The 20,201-nt window shown below is 42.0% G+C and overlaps 1 protein-coding gene across 3 annotated transcripts in view; it reads right to left on the minus strand.

Moving 5' to 3' along the window:
- The window catches only part of EML6 (EMAP like 6), a 253,275-nt gene that overhangs the window by 102,215 nt on the left and 130,859 nt on the right, over positions 1 to 20,201 (minus strand). For all 3 annotated transcript variants that reach the window (XM_040993458.1, XM_040993459.1, XM_040993460.1), the window contains exons 7-12: positions 16,535 to 16,736; positions 14,035 to 14,172; positions 11,572 to 11,828; positions 6,793 to 7,005; positions 1,440 to 1,607; positions 485 to 591 (exon numbers count right to left, since the gene is read on the minus strand). In XM_040993458.1, coding sequence (XP_040849392.1) covers positions 485 to 591; positions 1,440 to 1,607; positions 6,793 to 7,005; positions 11,572 to 11,828; positions 14,035 to 14,172; positions 16,535 to 16,736 — 1,085 coding nt within the window. The remainder of the gene's footprint in view (positions 1 to 484; positions 592 to 1,439; positions 1,608 to 6,792; positions 7,006 to 11,571; positions 11,829 to 14,034; positions 14,173 to 16,534; positions 16,737 to 20,201) is intronic.

The raw sequence follows: 20,201 nt of genomic DNA on the forward strand, positions 1-20,201 counted from the left end.
CAACTGATTAACCTTTCTGTTACAGATAATATTTTACCAGAGAGAAGAATGCACATGATACTGGCTCAATTATTTTAATTAAATGGCCAATAGTCGGTATAAGTTAGAGAAATCAGGAGAAGATCTCCCTTGGAAATCCTTCCTGCAAAGCAAATACTCATTCATGGTCTGCTAAGAAAATGAAAAAACCCCAGAGCTCATCTGTGAATTTTTTCTGAAAAAAAAAATTAAAATTTTAGGTGCTAGGGAAGCAGGAAGTCCACATGGGTTCAGTTTATAATGATATGATCCAGTGAACACTTCATTTTTCAACCTGTATTTAAAGGCACAAGTAGGCAATTTTTCTTATCTTTGCATTTATTTCCTGATAACCATTTCCTTGTATTTCCCTTCTGATTAACTTCCAGCTATTTTCATGCAATGTGTAAACCTAGTGTGATCTCAGTTCTGGGTTAAGCATTTTTGTTGTTCTCTGCTTACTGACCTGGCGATCATAATTGATTTGAGTTTCCTGTTCAATATCAGAGTCCAACTCGGGCACATCAGATAAATCTGAATCGGATTCTTCACTGTAGGAATCAGTGCCTCCTTCTGCAGAAAAATGACCCATAAGAAACCAGCAAAAATCCTAAGTAGCTGCAATATTAAAATATTCTATCCATTACAGTGAGACAAGAACGGAGTACCACAGCATGGCTTTCATTTAATATTGATTCTTAAAACAGCTTTTCTCTGTCATCTTTTGGGTAAGCTCAACTTACTCCTCTATCCTATTCAGGAGCATTATCAAACTAGCGTAACTTCCCTGGGGCAGTATGCACATTAACCCACACCTTATTAGATCCTTATGTTTTAAACTTTGCTTGGAAAAATGTAAAAGGGTGTGAAGGGTACAAAAGGCAACCCAACCAGTCCTGTTGGTAAAGCCCCCTGTAGTCTTTGTGCCCGGCAGTAATTGCCAAGGTCAAAGCCTCTGCAACAGCCTTCCCAATAAACTCGTTTATCTCAAGAGTGTTTTTTTTAAATTTTATTATTGGCTTCATTCCTTCTGGCATCGCAATGCATTTAAAAACAAAAGGAGTCCATGTTCACTGAACCAGAACACACGGGCCCCATTATGGTGTGTTCTTTGAACTTCACTCCAGAGACAGATTTCATTCAATCAGCCTCAAGAGGTTAAAAAACCCATGCTTTCATGTGGTCCTCAAAGGCTGATTCTTCACAAAGCTTTCAATCTTTAGCTTGCACTTGGTAAAAAGCAAGTCTTTCAAGTGAATTATTCAACTGACCTATACAGAGCTCCAAAAGGTGCTTTTCTACAATGTTTAAAATTTATGACAGGGAATCAGGTTTTGAAAACTTGCTGGTGCTATCGACCTCCAGAAGACATGTTAAAACAATCCTTGGAATGTTTATTGAAAATGGATGACTTGTTTTACCCTGCGGGGTGCTTTCCAGCATGCCGTTGCTGACACCTTCTGGAATAAACCTCCACTGGAACACGGAATGGTCGGCCCCACCAGTGCTCAACACCCACTGGAAGTCGTGGGACCAGCGGACATTTGTGACATGTGCAGAATGGCCCACGTACTTTCTAAATTTGGCTCCTAAAAAAAAAGTTTTTGAGAAGAATATTAGCTATACAAAATATGCTTAAATATCCTTAAAAACTTAAAAAATCACATCCCCATTCATGCTGCAAAGTCAAATCTTGAAACGTATTACAAAGTAATTTGTCTTACAACAACACAAGAAGTAACATTCAAACCATGTCTCAATTGTTCCAGTATGCATCAAGCTAAAAATGGGCGTAAAAATGTAGCCCTGTAGCTCAAGAGATTTTTAAATCTGTTCCAAGTAATGCTTACTGCTTTGCTAACAAAAACGCACTCGTACACATTTTACAAAAATGCAAGGTACAACAGGCAGTGCTTTGCAATAAAGTAATCCTGCTAAAATACCAGTCAAAAATAACTATTTGCAATTCAGAGAGTTAATTTTTTTTTTTTTATCTTAAATTGCTTGTTTCACTCAGCAGAAACTACCTCCAGGCAACAAACATGAAGAGCTCTTTGAAGCTGTGTCTGGTTGAACCACTGCAGTCATGTCTCTGGAGTGTACTTAGCAAACAGCCCCATGCAGGCAGCCCTGCCAACAGGCCCAACCCTCACAAGCACATTGGAGACTCCAAGAGGCCATCAAACACTCCCACTTCCTCAAACTCACTTCTCCTTCTCACAGTTCCTCTTCATGAAACTCCTTAATCGGAAAGAACATCTGTTCAACTATTCCATGTTAAAAAAGAAAAAAACCCTCTCCTCCACTGGAGAGGTAATGGCTTAAATGTGTGCAAGGGTAAAATGACCATCACAGTCTATTCTTGAGAACCTGTTCAACTCCTATGCCATAAGCTTCCTACACAGATGAAGAGGATGCTGCTGCCCAAGGGAAAGCAGCACAGGGTCTCAAAAGTCACCTCGTTTATTACAGTTACCTGGGTCAGTTTGCATGATTGAATCCAACAGATTTCCGTTGGGCCCCTAAGAAATGCTAGTTGACCACAATTCAGGAACTGGGGAGTAGGGAATACCTTTCCCGTATTTCCGTAGATCTTGAAAAGTTGGCCTATACTTTGCTATCATCTTTATGCTATCCTCATTCATTCTGGCTTTTTTTTTTTCAGATGGGTTTGAAAGGATGCCCAGGAATGCTTTATAGGAATAGCAATACACAAGTAAAGGAGTGACATGGAAGGAGAAGTTAGAGAAAGCTCTGCAGAGCCTCCTGGCCCTATTGGCTGACTTTCCACAAGCCATGCTGTAGGGGCTGGTGCAGTCTATGCAGAGGTTCACAGGCAAATACTGAAGCCTCCTGCCAAGAGCCATGGCAGTGAGTGACAGGCGGAAGATCCTCTGCTGTCAGTCTGGCCTTCTGGGTACTAGAGTCCCCTCTCTGAGAGCGTGAACTAGCATCACCCAGCTAATCTGCCCAGGAATCCCCGACCTTTAGATGTCATGGGATTATAAATGTCTTGTCATTGAAGACACTTTATTTGGGGAATAATCTGCCATACAGCAGTAGGCAACAAATACAACTATGGCAGGCTGGAATAAGAACCAGAAAAATGTACTCAGTCTCAGGGAAGCGGGACATCTAATCTGTGGGTCGCCTAAGGCCTGTGCAATCCTCTGATCTGGTCCCTCCAAGGCAAACTATGTGGGTGACAAAAGTCAATACGTTTATAGTAGGCTCATTTTGAAGTTCATTCTGCATGGCCTGTGAATAATATTATAAATATTCAAGTGGCCGTAGGCAGAACAAAGGCTCCACATTCCTGATCTGGGTTCACACCTTGGATCTTTTTTCTGTCCACTCTAATCCCTGGCTGACTATGCTCTAGGCACACCGGCTCCTTTGCCGTTGCCCAAGCCTGCCAGGCACCCCCTGCCTCCAGGCCTTACCATCAGCAGTTCCCTTTCTTGAACCCTCTATTCTCCTGGGTCTGAAAGATTGGTTTCCTCATCTATAGCGGGTTTCTGGCTAAATGACACTGGAACCGCAGCTCCTGCCATGACTGCCCTAGTTAAGCAGTAATATGCATCTCCCCACCAGCATTCTCTACTCCCAGTATCTTATTTTGCTTCTCGCCATCAGACCCGTTTATCACATTTATAACCCATCACTGGAACAGAAGCTCCGCAACCACAGAGATTTGTGTTTGATTTCCAGATCTCTCCCCATCCTCTAGAACAGCACTTAAGTTTCACTGATTAAATGAAGGCCACCTCTTGTTTCTTGCAAGACTGTCCCTGGGACACCTTTTGTTCTCTGCACCATGAAGTGAACTCACGCCTCAATGCTTACCTTTGTTGATCTTTTGTGCCATCACTTTATAGTGTGCATCTAATCTCCCACACATTAACCTCAGACTACTGTTCTCCCTGGAGTACAAACTGATGTTGAACAGGTACTTTATGAACAAAAAGAGACTGAGAAGTTTCTCTTCCCTTCGCTCTTTGCATCCATGAAATGAGCACTCACAAACACATTTTCTCATCTCTGCAAAACAGCACCAGTACCCATCCCATTGAGCTACTCGTAGTCACCCTTGATAATTTCTTTCTTTTCCTCTGCTGCCCCAACCAATCCAGCAGTGAGACCACCAGCTGTACCGTGAAACTGCATCCTAAATTCTGCACCTCTGCTGGGACTTGCCAAACCACAGCAACTCTCACATGGACTCTCACAGCCTGTCTCCAGTTGAAGCCTCCCCTCCTTTAAACATCCACACAGGACCAAAGCTGTCTTTAAAACCAGCTGATCACCTCACCCCCTTGCCATTTTTCTCATAACACTTAGGGTAAGATTTCCAAGAGTGGCCACGAGGGGCATCAATGGAGGGCCTTCACCGTCCTGTCCAACCTCAGGGTCCACAATTCTCTCCTCAACCATCATGCTCCAGCACATAGGCCTTCCTCTTTGGATACTTAGCATGCTCATCCAAACTACAGTGGCCAGCACCTTCCTCTCCAGGGTTCAGTGCAAGTCTTAAAACATCCACGGTACTCATCCTGGAGGGCCTTAGTTGTGAATACAAAGTGTGGAGAGAATGGGAACACGCAGGTGAAGCAGAGACCCCCGACCTCTGAGCCAGGGTGGCTAGCAAGGGCATTTAAAACATGGCAAGGATCCATCAACATGCCTTTAGACTTATCCTCAGGTCAGAGATGACCACACAGGATGTGGCACCAATGAAGCTATCAATACTGAGTCTATAGATTTTAAGATCTGAAAGTCGTCCAAATGAGGGACATGAACTGGTTTGGTTAGGCAAAAACACTAGTTGCAGATACTTTCACTAAAGATAAGATACTTATGTCTAGTTACTGTGCAAAACAACACTGCATGTAGAATTGCAAATGTCTCAACAGAACTTGACACAGCGAAAACATTTTTTAAAAATCACAGATAAAACTATAACGTGTGCTCACTGTCATTTCCTATTCATATGGCTAGTTACAAGTTCCAATTTTGTGGGATGGGGTGCAGGTACAAGTTGAGTATCATGAATCTAAATGCTTGGACACAAATTCAGATTTTATACTTTTTCACATTTTGGAATATTTACATATATATAGTGAGAAAACTTGGGGATGGGACCAACTAAGCATGACATTGATTTATTTCATAACACCCTATATAAATAGCCTGACAACTTCATACAATATTTAATTTTTTTTGCACAAAATGTCATTTGCAAAATTTTCCATTTGTAGCATCTTGTCAACACAAATTTTGGGATTTGGGAGCATTTCATATTTTGGATTGAGGATATTCAACATGTACTGGTCACTACCACACTAGATCCTAAAAAGGACCAGTTCTGTCTACTGTTATCTACACCAACAATTCTCTTATATTAATTCTTCCACTAGTAGTTCTGGTGCCATAAGGACACATTTCTCCATCAGTCAGTCAGAGGCCTTGTACACACCCAATCCATGGGATTGGTTTTCATTTAAGGGTGTCTCATTATAACAGGAAGCATGACTCACCTGCTCTAACAGTCCATCTTCATTTCCCTTGCTATCTCTCAGATCCAACTTGCCCTTACGAGGCACAGAGACACACAGTAGAGATCAGCTGCCATTAAATTCATTTTATTTCCAAGTTCTCAGTGCTAACCAGCAGTACCTTGCCAGTGACATTTTTTCTGGATGCTGAAGCTCCTAGCCACATTCTAGCTATCTAACGTACTCCTTATAAGTACATTACTCACTTCATCAAGATACACCCTATTACTCTTCAGGCCCATTAGATGGAGTTTGATTTAGGCACACTGGGGTCATTTTGTGCCTCCATATCAAATTCATAGCCATTCTGTCAAGTGTGGTAGCTCTGCTATGCATTTTATGTTTCATTTTGCACCATAATTGTCACTGCTTTAAATCTGACAGCGAGCTGAAAATGACTTTCTGATTACATTTTTTTCAATTCTTCCCTTGTTTAATTTAAAAATTGTTCATGTGAAAGAGTATTCAGGCAGCAGCATGTCCCTGCTGGTGAATTTACAAAGATCAGATCTGCAGGGAATGGTTAAGGCTCAGAAGAGCTTGGGTATAGATTTTGCCTCAACTTGCACGAGAAGAGGAAAACAGGGCCATTCCATGGTTTGCAATCAGGTATGACAAAACTTGAAGGAACAGAGTAATCAAAGCGATACAATTTTAACCACAAGCCAAAAACAAAACATGAAAGCACCAAAGGTTGCCCGCACTCAAGCGTCTCTCTCAAATATTTCACCAGTTGTACAATTCTGGCATAAAATTAGTGCTGTGTTGAGGGGCCTATAAACTGCATTATGACCAGAAGTGCTGCTTTCCCAGATATGGTCTAATTATGTCTAAAAGGATTTGCTTTGCTTTTTCATAGATAAGCACAAACAACTGTGAAGTATAAAGAGAATTTTGAATATAAAAGCTAAGGGAATATTTATATGTAATTTAAACCATGAATAGTTGACATAAATAAAACATGACTTGCTTGAGATGTGAAAAAAGTTTACAAACCATAAAATGCTAAGAATTATTCAATTTTGACTGAAGTTTGCAAATCTCAGGATCTCAGAAGTAGAAGACTTCAACAACACTGTCTATTCTAAACTGGAGATCACAGATGAATATATTAGAAATGAACCATGTGTTAGGAAAGATGAAAAAAATAGTCCTTGGCTGTATTGCAGATACAGTCTAGGGTGACTACTGATTCCAAGAGTTACTTTGTTGGTCTTACCTTTCTTGAGACAAGGAAATTTAAACAATTTAACAAGTCCAAAATCATCTCCAGACACCAGCACTGAGCTATTGTAATTTGCGTCCACAGAATTGATGTCAGTAACCTCAGTGTATTTTGGCCAAATTCCACTCACTTCAGGGCCTTTGACACACGTCCAGGAGGCCCAGGGAATCCCCTTGATTTCTTCTTTACTTGTTAAAGGCTTCCCAGCTGAAAAACAATAAACACAGGTCTCATTTAATAAAAAGCATATTCTAATTCACTTTGTGCATTTTTCTGATAGAGATCTAAAACACTTAAAATGTTTCTGTAAATTATACACACTACTGATTTGAACATCTTTACCCAATCTGTTATTCTTTTTGTAGGAGAAGTAGAGTTCAAAGTACATGTTTAACATTGAGTTTAAGAAAAATATGCTTATACGTGGATTAACTCAAGCCATTAATATTTACCTGACCTTAATTAATCAGATACAGTGAGATTGTGCTCAAGAAAGGTAAGACCAACAAAGTAACTCTTGGAATTAATATTCACCCTAGATTGCATCAGTTTTTAATAATTTAAGGATGCCTAAAAATATTTTTTTCAAATTCAGACTCAGTAAATTAATATTAATAACTCTGTTACTTAGAAGTCCTAGACACTGAAAGCTCACAAACTGATACTTTAATCAACGCCGGGGCAAAGAATGCCGACAAATTGTGCCAGGTCCTATGTCACAGAGCAACACCCTATTTCTACCAGCAAGCTAGATGGTTCACAGGCAGCAAACAAGGCAGGGAGGAACAATACAGATTTGGGGACATTTCTAGTCACAAACACGTTCAGATTCAAAATGACAACAATTAAACAGGAGTGGGTCTTGTGGCACAAGAGTGGGATAAGACATTGCCTTTCATCCCCAAATCCCATATTGGATTGCTGACCGATTCTCAGCTTCTCTACTTACAATCTGGCATGACAACGCACCTGGGTGGCAGCAGATGATGGCATAAGTATTCAGGTTCCTGCCACCCATGCTAGAGGCCAGAATGCAGTTCCTGGCTCCTAGCTTTAGCACACCCCAGTCTCTGATACTGCAGGCATCTAGGGAATGAGCCAGCAAATAGAAGACAATTCTCTCTCCTGCTCTCCATCACTCTGCTTTTCTAATAAATTAATCTTTTTAAAAAGATAACAGGGTTGGCATTATGGTACAGCCAAATGCAACGTCAGCATCCGATAAGAGTGTTGGTTTCCGTCCTGGCTGCTTCACTTAAAATTCAGATCCCTGCTAACATGCCTGGGAAGCAAGCAGAGGATGGTTTCTGTACTTTGGCCAACGTAACCACATGGGAGACCCAAATGAAGCTCCTGATTTCAGTATGGTCCACCATTAAGTGTTGCAGCCATTTGGGGAGTGAACTGGCAGAGAGAAGATCGCTTCTCTCTCTGTGAATTTGCCTTTCACATAAAAATAATCCTCTAAAAACAAAACAAAAAGATACCTTACCTTTAAAAATAAGCAAATATTTTCAAATGAAATGTACAGATTCCCTGACATGTTACTACTTTGTGGACTATTAAGCCAGCACCCAAAAACAAAGTTCGTAAAAAGACCTGGTGGAAATGCAAAGTAGTACAACCACTATGGAAGTAAGTGCAGAGATTGCTCAGACAACTGAGAACTGATCTAGTCATTCTACTCTTGTGAATACATCCAAAAGAAATGAAATCTGTATTCAAGAGAATGACCTGCAACCCTATAACATATAATTCACAATAGCAAAGATGTGGAATGAACCCAGATGCTCATCAGCAGAGGAATGGACAAGGAAATTGCAGTACATCTATTGAACAGAATACTACTCAGCTATAAAAAAAATGAAATCTTGAGGTCTGCAACAAAATGGTCTGACCACCTGGAAACATTAGGCTTAGTGAAGTCAGTCAATTCCATAAGGACACATACCATATGTTTCTCTAAGATGACTAATATGCAAAGTACTATATACCTGTATGTAATAAATATGTGTGTATTAATATGCATGAAGTATACATAGGAGACCAGCATACTGGGAAGTACTATGTAGTGTGTATGCTTACTTCTGAATAAAAGTAGGACTCCCACTGAAACTCTTAAACATACCTCTAAAATACTAAGCTTTCTGTATTTGCCTACACTTACCCTGTCATGATACATTTAAAAGTCAGAAAGTTGTAACTTGTACTAAGGGACTATAATACTGTGATAACACTGGGAAAAAAAATGGCGGAAGGGAAAAAAGAGAGGGAGATGGATGAATCCCTATTATTACAAATACGTGTTGTTGAAAATAGGGGAAAAAAAGACTGAATAGATTTTAAAACAACAAAAAAGACTATGAAATTAGAAAGTATATCATTGGAACACAGCCTTTGATTCAGTTTTCTTGTGTTAAAGATTATAACGATTCTAAAGATTCTTATTATAAAGATTCTAGGAACTAACTTAAGGGAAAAACTTCTACTATATAAAGGTAGTTGGAACTGATCTGTGTAGACTAACCATGAAACTAGAAATAAACCCAAATACTTACTAACTTGTTATAAAAATGGTATCATCACTAAGCAGGATGCTGTTATTTCAAATGATGAAAATGTTTCCTATCTTTTCACTTACAGAAATTGATTGCACAAAATTAAGGAAAGGAAGGACACACATTTCACTGTTGAACTTGATAGAACAGAGGTTTAACCTTGAAGCTATGTTACACATTATATAACTTTTCAGTATAAATTTAAGACAAAATATAATTGGGTCATGATTTCCCCTCACAGTGATAAACTCATTAATCAGATTATCAATTAATAGTTATAATTATTATAGTAATTTTTTTTACATTTTAGTGTTACAAATTAACTGTTACTGATTATGTCATGATTCTCATAAAACTTACAGTGGGAGCTCAATGAGCACATTTCCCCAAAAATAATCATGTAAGAATTTTCAATGATGAAAGAATTAAGATAGAAGACAAAAACACACAAACTCCCAGTGATTCAGAACTATGCTCCTGAGACACAGCAGGACTCTGAGATGTTGTGTTGAAGCTTTACTTTTCCTAGGGCCAACTTTTCTAGTTCTGGAGGACTTCACTGTTTCCTTTTCGATTCTGGCAGAGTCAGCCTTCTTCACGAGCCTGGCATCTCTAACTCTGGGCTGTAATGGGAGGGCTACTGTCTGACAAGCCAGAACTCACAGTGCACTACTTGTACATTCCCACTGATTTCTAACCCTGCTGCAGAACCACCTGTGCTAAGTATTTCACATTCTCAACGCTTACTTACTCAACCTTTTGATGTTAGTGGACAGACTAGGAGCAAAGAGCAAAGAAGGAATAATAAAGAACTTGAATAAGGAACTGACCAGAGGATGAGCCTCCAAACACTTGGAAGTTGGCTGGATAACTATTTCAGATTTTGTCTTCAAATTTCTTGTGAAATTTATCAAGCATGCAAAAAATATTAGTCTACAACAGTATGTGCACTACCCAAGTTCAACAAATCTTATTATTTCATCCTTATTACAATAGAATTTTACTAGAACTAAAATTCTAGGGATTTTAGTTTAAAAGAAAGATAGGTTATATGAGCCAGCACTGTGGCATAGTGAATCACACTGCCATCTGCAACGCCAGCATTTCATATTGGAGTGCTGGTTTGACTTCCAGCTGCTCCACTTTTGATCCAGTTGCCTGGTGAAGCACTGGGGAAGACAGAAGATGGTCCAAGCACTTGTGTCCCTGTCACTCATGGGATCAGACTCCAACGGAGTTCCAGGTTTGTGGCTCTGGCCTGGCTGAGTCCACCCATCAGTACTATTTGGGAACCAACCAATAGTAAATCTTGAAAGTAAGAAAGACAGAAAATGTTAGATCATTAGAATCTACTGGATAGTTATCCTCTATCTTGTTTTGCTCTTCTCTCTTTAGAGGTAGCTAACAGCCTGAGTGAGGTGTTTGTCATTCCCAAGCATTTGTAACATTTTGTCACATATGCATGCAGTCATAATAGAGAACCTTCTTTCAAGTCCTAAAACTTCATATCAACAATCATACGTGACATATACTGCAGCTTGACGTCTCCTCAGCACAGTTTTGCGATCCACACATGTGGGCACAAGCAACTCCAGTCTATTTTAAGTTCCTTACAGTGTTCCTTCATGTGACTGCACCACATTTAGTCAAATGAAGTTACACTGCTAAACGTTTAAGCACCACATGTCACTTTGGGGCATTACTAGTATTGCTATAGCTAACTTGGACACATGCTCCTAGCAGTGATGTATGTGGTCTTCCTGCTGCCTCTTCTGCAATTTAACATTGCCCTAGTCCTGCTAATCAAGCTAGTATAAAATCGGTACCTCACTACTGCTTCGATTATAACTTCCCTTCCTCCCACACATGCTATTGGTCATTAGAGATTACACCATATTTCTAGCAGCTTTTATTTCCACTAATCCTTATGCAGCCTTTACATAAGTTAGTTATAAATCTTTTTTCCATTATAAAACTTGCAAAGTATGTATGCCTATTTAATGTCTCATATTTAAATATATCCATGGATTTGATTTTATAATCTTTTTTAAATTTAATGTGCTGTCATACATTAGCCTTTTTATAATCTGAGCCCTGGGGATTTTATTTCAGAAAACATTCCTTGCTCTGAGATTGTGATGACTTGCTCCTGTTTTTTCTTCATAGGTTCAAAGCTCCACGTTTCACACATATCCACCGCCTACTCATGACTTACAAGGCATTTTGTAGAACAACCGTTCTCCTGCTCCATCATTTGTTTGTAAGTATTTACTATCCAAAGACCAGTCAATGTGGGTAATGAAGCTAAGGGACTTGCTGCATTCCCCGATTTTTTTATACCGCTGGGCAACAGCATAGACGTCCACCGGGCCATCATTGGATCCCACCGCTAGGTAAGAGCCATCGGGAGAAAATTTCATTTCATGAATGACTTCTTTTCGGTCTTTGATGTGAACCACTTCTGTCATATCTCTGAAAGGATAAAAAGTAAAGTGATCAGTAGCCAGTGTAGACACAGAAAACCCAAGTCATGTTTTAAAATGTGAGTAGCAGAAGAAAAAAATGTTTCTAAAGGGAAAAAAATTTCAGTTATGAAAGGATTAGCTTCTGAACTTTTTAATATAAAGAGATATTGAAATTTTATGGATAGGTTAGGCAAATGAATATTAATCATGTTAAATAGTATTTTGGGCCTCTAAAGTTAAAAATAGAACTTAAGATAATTCATCAGCTTTAATGTTCAGCTATATATCATTTTTTCTTAAATGTTTGTTTAAAAAACCTGAAATCTGTAAAATAATTTCTAAAATTATACCATGAAGAAATGTTAAATGTGCCAAAGTTAACATTAAAATAAACCCATCTTTTTTATAATTTTAGACCAAAAAAAAAAAAATCAGTGACTCTTAAGCTTGGTGCTTTTTGTTATCACAAATACAGGGAGTAGGGGTGGGGGAAGAAAACAGGGGCCACCCACCACTGTGGCCCAGCAAGTGAAGCCATTCAGACAGCAGCATTCCACATCAGAGTGCTGGTCCAAGCCCCCATCACCCTGCTTCCAATCCAGCTTCCTGTTAATGTGCCTGGGAGGTCAGCCAACGACACTGCATGTGCTTGGACCCCTGCTACCCGTACAACAGATCTGGATGGAGTTACAAGTTCCTGGACCAGCCCTGGCTATCGCAGCTACATGGGGAGTAACTAGAAGATGGAAGAGCTCTCTCTTTCTCCACCACTTTGCTTTTCAAGCAAAAAATGAAGAATTGCTGCTCACACTTGAAAGCTCAGTGAGGTGTGTTGTTTACAACAATGAATCTGCATTATGATAGACAGGTCCTCTGAACCAATAATGAAAGCTTCATCAACAATCACTGCGTAAAAAATGCATAATGTTTGTTTCCATATCATAATCCTTCATCCCTGCTCTCACGTGTTAACAGCATTAGCACGTATGGCAAAGTCAGAGAGTAGGTGTGCGGGCATTATCTTTCCTTGGGAAAGCCATTGAAAAGCAAATGTAGTAATTAGCCATCTTTACATACATCACTAAGCAAAGAAAGAAAATGTATGTGAGACTGGTAATGAGGATTTAATGTAAACAGTGCCAAGAGCATTCTTCAAAACAATATAGAATTCTCTTTGCACAAAACATGCAGTATTTAATTTAGAGCTGCCTTTCTTTTCTGTAATCAGAAAACATGTGAACCAAGTGAATGAATACCTTCCAAAGAAATTACAAGGGCGGGTAATAAGCTTTGTCCAGTAAAAATAATACAAATGTTAGAAACCAGAAAACATTCCATTAGGGGACTGGATTGTGAGTGAGAGTAATCGTTCATGCAAGCTCGTCTCTACATATCTGGTGCTACGGGATGCTGCTTTTTCTTTATTCCTCTCTTCTTGGTTTACTGCAAAGCCCACAAAAAGCTCTCTCTCCACACTTTTTAAAAGATTTGTTTTGACTGCAAATACAGATTTACAAAGAGAAAATCTTCCACCCAAAAGGCCGCAACAACCAGAGCTCAACTTGTCTGAAGCCAGGAGCCAGGAGCCTCCTCTGGGTTTCCAACTTGGGTGCAGGGTCCCAAGGCTTTGGGCCATCCTCTGCTGCTTTCCCAGGCCACCAGCAGGGAACTGGAAGGGAAGTGGTAGAGCACTTGGGACATAAAACGGTGCCTCAGGGGACCCTGGTGCTTGGAGGTAGAGGATTAGCCAATTGAGCCACCATGCCAAGCCCAAAGCCCAAAATCTCTTATCTGAAACAGCTAGGATGAAATGTGCTGGGAGGATTTTTGTTATTCACTGGATCTTGGAAAGGTTTAAACACAACCTGTTATGTTACATTGCTACAGAAAGGCTGTGGCAGCATTCTGGTATTAAACATAATATTTCTGCAGCCAATCATGTGACATATTATTCCTGTTGAGAGACAAACAGACCTACAGAGCCTCAAGTCAGTTTGCGGAGTTAGACTGTGCTGCCAATGAAGTCACCAAAGAACTTGGGGCCTTGACAGCTTCAGCCTCCAGTAGGAACAGTAGTGGATGTGCATCAGTGGTATTCCTACAGGACTGAGTAAACGCGTTTGCCCCAAGGTCCCGCCAAGGGTTACCGCCAGGAGAAGCATATCTGTAACAGAATAGCATTGCAAAATACCCTTTTCGATATCAGCACGTGCCTGACTCGGAGAACGATGAAAGAGCCATCCTTCATCCCCAGTGCCAATTGAGCCCCATCGGGGCTGAAGGCCACACTACGCACTGCCTCCTCCATGTTGCAGCGGGCGATCAAGGCGTGGTCAGCCAGGCTCCAAAGCCTAAGAGAAGAACAAAGTGACAACCAGCCTGAGGCCACCTCACAGGGTCCCGACCCCATCCAAGGTGGGAATGCCTGCTCATCACACTGCTGTAGGAAGACTACAGGTCATAGCGAGTTCACACCAGCCTCCAGAACAGCCTTTTTGGACAGATGGTACATGGAGCCTTCTGGAATATTCAGTGGGTCATTTCCATTGCTGGTAAAACCAAGGAAGAGAAGTAAGATGAGTCAACATTTCTCAAGATTCTGAGCTATATAGGGTAAGGAAAATGCAAACACTACCTCACAAAGAATCTGGCGGCGCCCTTTGGAATGTTAAGCTATCTTTGCTTACACCAGTGGCTGCCAACTACACCAACAGAGTAAGTATTTGACTAGCACTAGCATTGCCAGTTTCCCCCCACTGCAGGTGTGTTAATGTCCCTTTAATAACTTTCATGTAAGCACATAGATGGAGATGCATGTTCTATTCATTGGCCTCCCCAGAAAGAAAACATAGTTGAGGTGAGCCATGCCCTTCTGCAGGATAGTTCCCAGTCTGGCTGGGTGCTCACAGCTCCCACTCCTCCCTACTCGGAGCTCCACTGCTCATGGGGCCAGCACCTCAGCCATTCCTGGCCAGCGAGCACAGCTGCCACAGAGGCAAAGCAAAGGCTCCGGGTGCTCACGCAGAGCTCCCAGCCCCACAGCACCTAACTGGCTCACCTTACACTGAGGCAAACAGGATATTCCATATGAGGAGCTTCCAGGAGCTCCGCGCTTTGTCCGAGAACGGCACAAGTGCATCATGTGGGATGCCGTTTCCCTAAATGCCTCTGCTGAGTGGACAGCAACGTGCCGTCCTTTCCTAGGAACAGGGATGCAGGGGAGAGCATCCAGGGCCGTCAGGCAGCCTGTGTGCAGAACCCAGAGCCCAAGGTATTCTCTCAATGGCTCATGCATTATTCATGGTTTGTGCTGCTTTTCTCCCAGTGCTATTTCAAGCCTGGTGAAGTTTTTGCTTCAGCACACGAAGAAACCATCACGCCTCAGAAAATGGTACTATCCCCATGCAGCTCCTAAGCTCATCTCTGTCAAGTAATTAGAGCTCTTATGCTTCCTAAATTCAACACTCAGCAGAGAAACACACTTGAAACTTGAGCCAAATCCCTGCTTAAAGGGGAGGGTCAGAGACTGTGGCAGGCAGGGCTCCTCAGAATCAGTCCAGGCTCTAAAACACAAAGGCCACAGCCTTTCATGGAGTTGTTTCTTCCTGGCTGAGTGGGAATCAAGCATCAAGTGCTGGAAGAACTTCCTAGCTGTTTCGGGGAAGTAGAAAGTGAAGGAAGACAAGACAAATGGAAAAGGGCAAATTACACAGACACAGAAACCAAACATTCATTTATATTGCAAGACAAGGCAACTTGCATTTTTTTTTCCCATCCATTTTTACATGGACACTTAGCAGAAACTAACAAACAGAAATCAGTGCATAAATTATCTTGATGAAGTCTACAAACCTCCAGGACAAGGGAGAAAACAGCAATCTAGTTTGGTTTCTAGTGTTCAATTTTAGCTGTCAAAATGCAAAGCAATCATCTTAATGAATGAACTGATCACTCCCTTCCTCCAACGTTTCCTCTGGCCTATTTGTTCAGCACATCACTAGCCAAAACCAAAAGGGAAGACTGGAAATCAGAACAGTCTGTCTCCAACTTCTACATGCTATGTTCAGTCCTCCACCGATCACATGGAGACCAGAGGGATCACATTCTCTTTCACTTTACCCCACTGAGTGCTCCTGGAGTTCCCGGAGTGCCTCAGCAAGACCCTGCGATAAAATTACCTGTTTCCTGGGAACTGGAGATCTTTGACTGGAGGACAAGGCTCTAACTCCCTTTGAGACTCCCCTTGCCCCGACCCCACCAAAATACTAATTTGTTCGTGTGCTGAAGACCATTCTACAAATCAGAATTTACTTTCTGATGGCAAGGCAAGAGTCCCTGACTAGGTCGCACGTGGCTTGCCCAGGCAGCCCGGAAGAGGCCCCAGTGTAGCCAGGAAGGTACAAGCTCATCACAGGCTAGCGTGCTTACCTCCAGTTTTGACCTTGAGAGAGAGTGGATGACAGCCTAAATGGTTCTCATGCATTTTCACTTCTATAGCCATTTTGACTTAGAACCAGAGAAACCCAAAAATGATGTCAAAGAGCCACATAGCCAATCATTTTTGAACCAGTCTTAACATTCCATGTGGGCAGTGTGTACTTCTGTGCTGTGGTCTACCTTTCAATAACAAGTAATTCTGAGCCAAAAAGAAAAAAAGTCCCTGTTATCCCAAGGAAGCCGGTGAGAGAACGGCTACTGCCACCAGAGCCTTACCTGACGGAGCGGTCATCACTGCCTGTCACAGCCAGGGGCTTCTTGGGGTGCAAGGCCAGAGCCCAGAGCTCCCCTTCGCAGTGGCCCTGCAGGATCAACATCGGCTTGTCTCGCTCCCTCACAATCACTTCAAATATCTCACTGTCCTGAGTCCCTGCAAGAAGGCGGTCTGCTTTCCAGCACACACTCCGGATAGAGAGGCCTGACAAAAACAAACAGGAAACGCCATTAAGCACCTAACTAACTTTTCACCAGGCTTGCAGCAAGGGCAGAACCTCTTCGCACCTTCTGGTGGTGCAGCGCCAACTCCACACAGTCTCCTGTGTCACTCCCTTCGGTGAGCCCATGTTTCCCAACCCTCAGGATGCCACAGGTGACTGTCACAGCTCTGTCTGCCTTAGGACACCAGCATGTTTTTACAGCAGGATGTATTGTAGTGACATCTCAAAATGGACATAGGAGGAGAAATTAGTCTTCATGAAAACCTAATCCCTTTTGTAATAACTTCCTTCTGATATGCTGAGAAAAAGTTAGCCATCACCTTGATCTTTAGAAAGATAAAACTGTGTTAAAAGGACATTTAATGATAATAGTTAATTGCTGCATTAGGTGTGTTTGATACGAATCTACACTCACTGGGCCAGATAAGCAGATATCCCAGGTCCCAGAGATATGCTAATAAATTTGGTCTCAAAATACCATCAAACACCTGCCAGTGAAGATGTTATTCTCGAACAATTCGTGGAATCTTCCCTAAAAGCACAGCTCTCCCTTTAAGTCTGATCTTCCTGCTCGTTATTTCATCCTCCCCGGAAGTCCTCACTTTCTTGTGGATGAGTTAGAAATTCAGAAGCCATTTTCTTTTAAACGGCTTTCTTTAAATCAGGATAAAGATGTGAGAAACTTCACAGTCCGATTTGCGTCCCCAGCAGGCTTCACGTCTTTGGCAATGACATTTCCAGAAACCCAGGGTCCAGGCACTATTCGGGATCCATATCTGATTGACTGGATGCCCAATGCAGCGGCCCCTTTCTCCCCATGGACCAGTCTCACTGCCCTGAGTACACAGACTGCAATTACAGAGTCCAACAATCCTCTTTGAAGTAAAAGGAGATGCTCAAAATGAATTTACTTTCACCATTAGTGGAAAGATCTATGAAATAGCACTATCAAAATATTTTCAAATATAAAATTCTAAGAATACCTTGTTACCAAGTGAGAAGTTCAAGCAGAGTTTTTAGGTCAGAAAAGCTCTCCTATGAGCTACATTAACAATGGACACTTGTCATTTATACATCACACCAACGAGCGCGAATGTCACCAAGACCCTGGGTGGTACTGATGTGTTCAGCTAGGCAGGCTTTTCTCAAGGGTGGAGGTTATATATCTTTAGAGGAAGGGGATTAGATAGGACTCTTCAACTCTATTTTGCTGGGAACCTGAAATTACTCTGAAAAATATCCACATGGTGTGGTATGGTAGCCACCTGCAACACCTGCATCCCACATGGATGTGTCCCAGCTTCTCCACTTCTGATCTAGCTCCCTGCTAATGCTCTTGGAAAGGCAGCGGAAGGTGGTCCAAGTAACTGGACTACTGCACCCAGACGGGAGGCCCGGCATTAGTCCCTGGCTCCCTGCTTCAGTCTGGCCAAGCTATAGCCATTGCAGCATTTGGGGAATGAATCAGCACACAGATCTGTCTCTCTTTGTGACTCTACCTTTCAAATAAATAAATCTTTTTTAAAAATATGTGTGAAAAATCCAGTGCAAATGCTAAGGTAGAACAAATGCTGGGACAACACAAGGGGTAGTTCTGTACATATGAACACCCCATGAATCCTTGTATCACCTCACTGTGGTCTTGGAAGAACCAGATACTTGCTTAAAGAAAAAGGTTTCTTAATGAAAGCAAGCATTTAAAGCTCAAGGCTATTTCTGTGTGAGCCAACTCTTTTTGCTCTGAAATGGAAGATGTAGTATTCTCGCCGTGAGTCGTCAGTAGGTATCTTGGCAACGCCTAGTTTGGGGTCAGTTCCCCAAATTCCTCCACGTAAGTAGCAGGGTGAGCTTCAAGGCTGCCAAGGAGAGATGTGCGGTGAGGGCAGTGGAAAGAGACTGCCAGCTGACACAGAACACAGCTCCTAAACAAAGCAGCCACTCTGCCTGGCAGCAGTAAACCCTTCCCCTTTGTCCCTTTCTTGTCCAATTCTTTGTCCCCACCCAGGAATTGATACACTCCTGTCGGCAGTATCTTTCTTAGCTCCTGTTGGAGGCTGACGGAAGGCTTAGTCAGTGGCCTCACCAGGCTTGCCTATAAGTTCATCGCAGAAATGGTGCACAGTTTGTCAGGAAGTAGAGAGCTACTCCAAAGACAGCCAAGCAATCCCGTATTTCACCAGTCTACTCCGTTTGTCGTGTATGTCTGCTCACTAGAATGTAAGTTCTGTGAAACTGGATTTCATCAGTTTTATTTCCTGCTATAATCTCAGAACCTACTACATTGGCTGGCATGTAGTCCATGCTCCTCTAGAACGTCAGAATAATGAAATCAAGCAAAAACGGAAAAAAGAAACGTTTGCATCATTGGAAATTCCCAGAAATAAAAGATACCGTCTGTGCCCAGTATACTCCAGGAAGGTGGGCTGTAGTCATTCATTGTAAAGTCTAATTGGGCACCTCCTGTGTATCTGACACTTGAGTTCAAATCCTAAACAAGGTAGGCCTCTGTACTAATGCAATTTACATTTTAGGGAGGGGCCGGACCTTTGTAGAAGATGTCTACACATTAAGAACTAAAAGCACATGACTGCATTGCCTAAACATGCAAGTGCAGACCTACAAGTTATGCATCTCAATGATGGAAACACTGTAGCCGAATACTCCAACTGCAGTCTTTTATAACTCCACCGAAGATTTGAAAGACAACGCCCTTTTCCAAGTAGGCCTGAACATACCAATCCTCCCCACAGCCTCCAATAGTCAATCTGGTCATAGAGCTCTAAACGGCTTGAAGACAGACTTTTTCCAAGGATTTGGCATTGTATTTGGTCCGGTGCGTAAGCATTTGCTCTCTAAACTGCCTTCATTTAAAACTGTGCTTGGGGAAGCACACTCAGAAAGCTACAAAGAAACCTGTAATCTACCACTTCGGAATACAAACTGTTAACATGTGAAATGTTTTCCTTGCTTTGTCTTTTTTTTTTTTTTTAAGAGGCTTAGGAACAAAGGACCTTCTAACTCAGCCCCTAGCCAGGCCTAGGACACCCCTGGCAGTGTTTCCAGAGAGTGTGCAGGGAGCTCACGGGCCTAGCACAGAGAGGCCAGGAGGAAGGAGCCTGGGATCCTACTCTGCTTCTTCTTCACCCTCCACAGTCTCTCTTCCAGATTCCACTTGGAAGACGAATCAGCAGGTGGAGAACCAGAGCCTAATTTTCATTAGGAATTGGCCTTCCTCCTTCCTAAACCCTGTGCTCTCCAGCACAGGGGTGACATGAAGAGAAGTGTTTGGCCTCTTTCAAGCATATCCCAGAGACCCTGGGGAGAGGCAGGTGCCTGAAGGGTTCTGAGAGCATTTCCTTTGTCCTATCTGCCCGGACTTGGTCTTCACTTGGTCTGTGATGTCAATGAGCTGGGCGAGAATGCCAGCCTGATGTTCTGGATCAGTT

This window comes from Ochotona curzoniae, unplaced genomic scaffold, assembly GCF_017591425.1.
Source record: "Ochotona curzoniae isolate NIBS_2020 unplaced genomic scaffold, NIBS_Ocur_1.0 contig_883, whole genome shotgun sequence".
Taxonomy (NCBI): Eukaryota; Metazoa; Chordata; class Mammalia; order Lagomorpha; family Ochotonidae; genus Ochotona; species Ochotona curzoniae.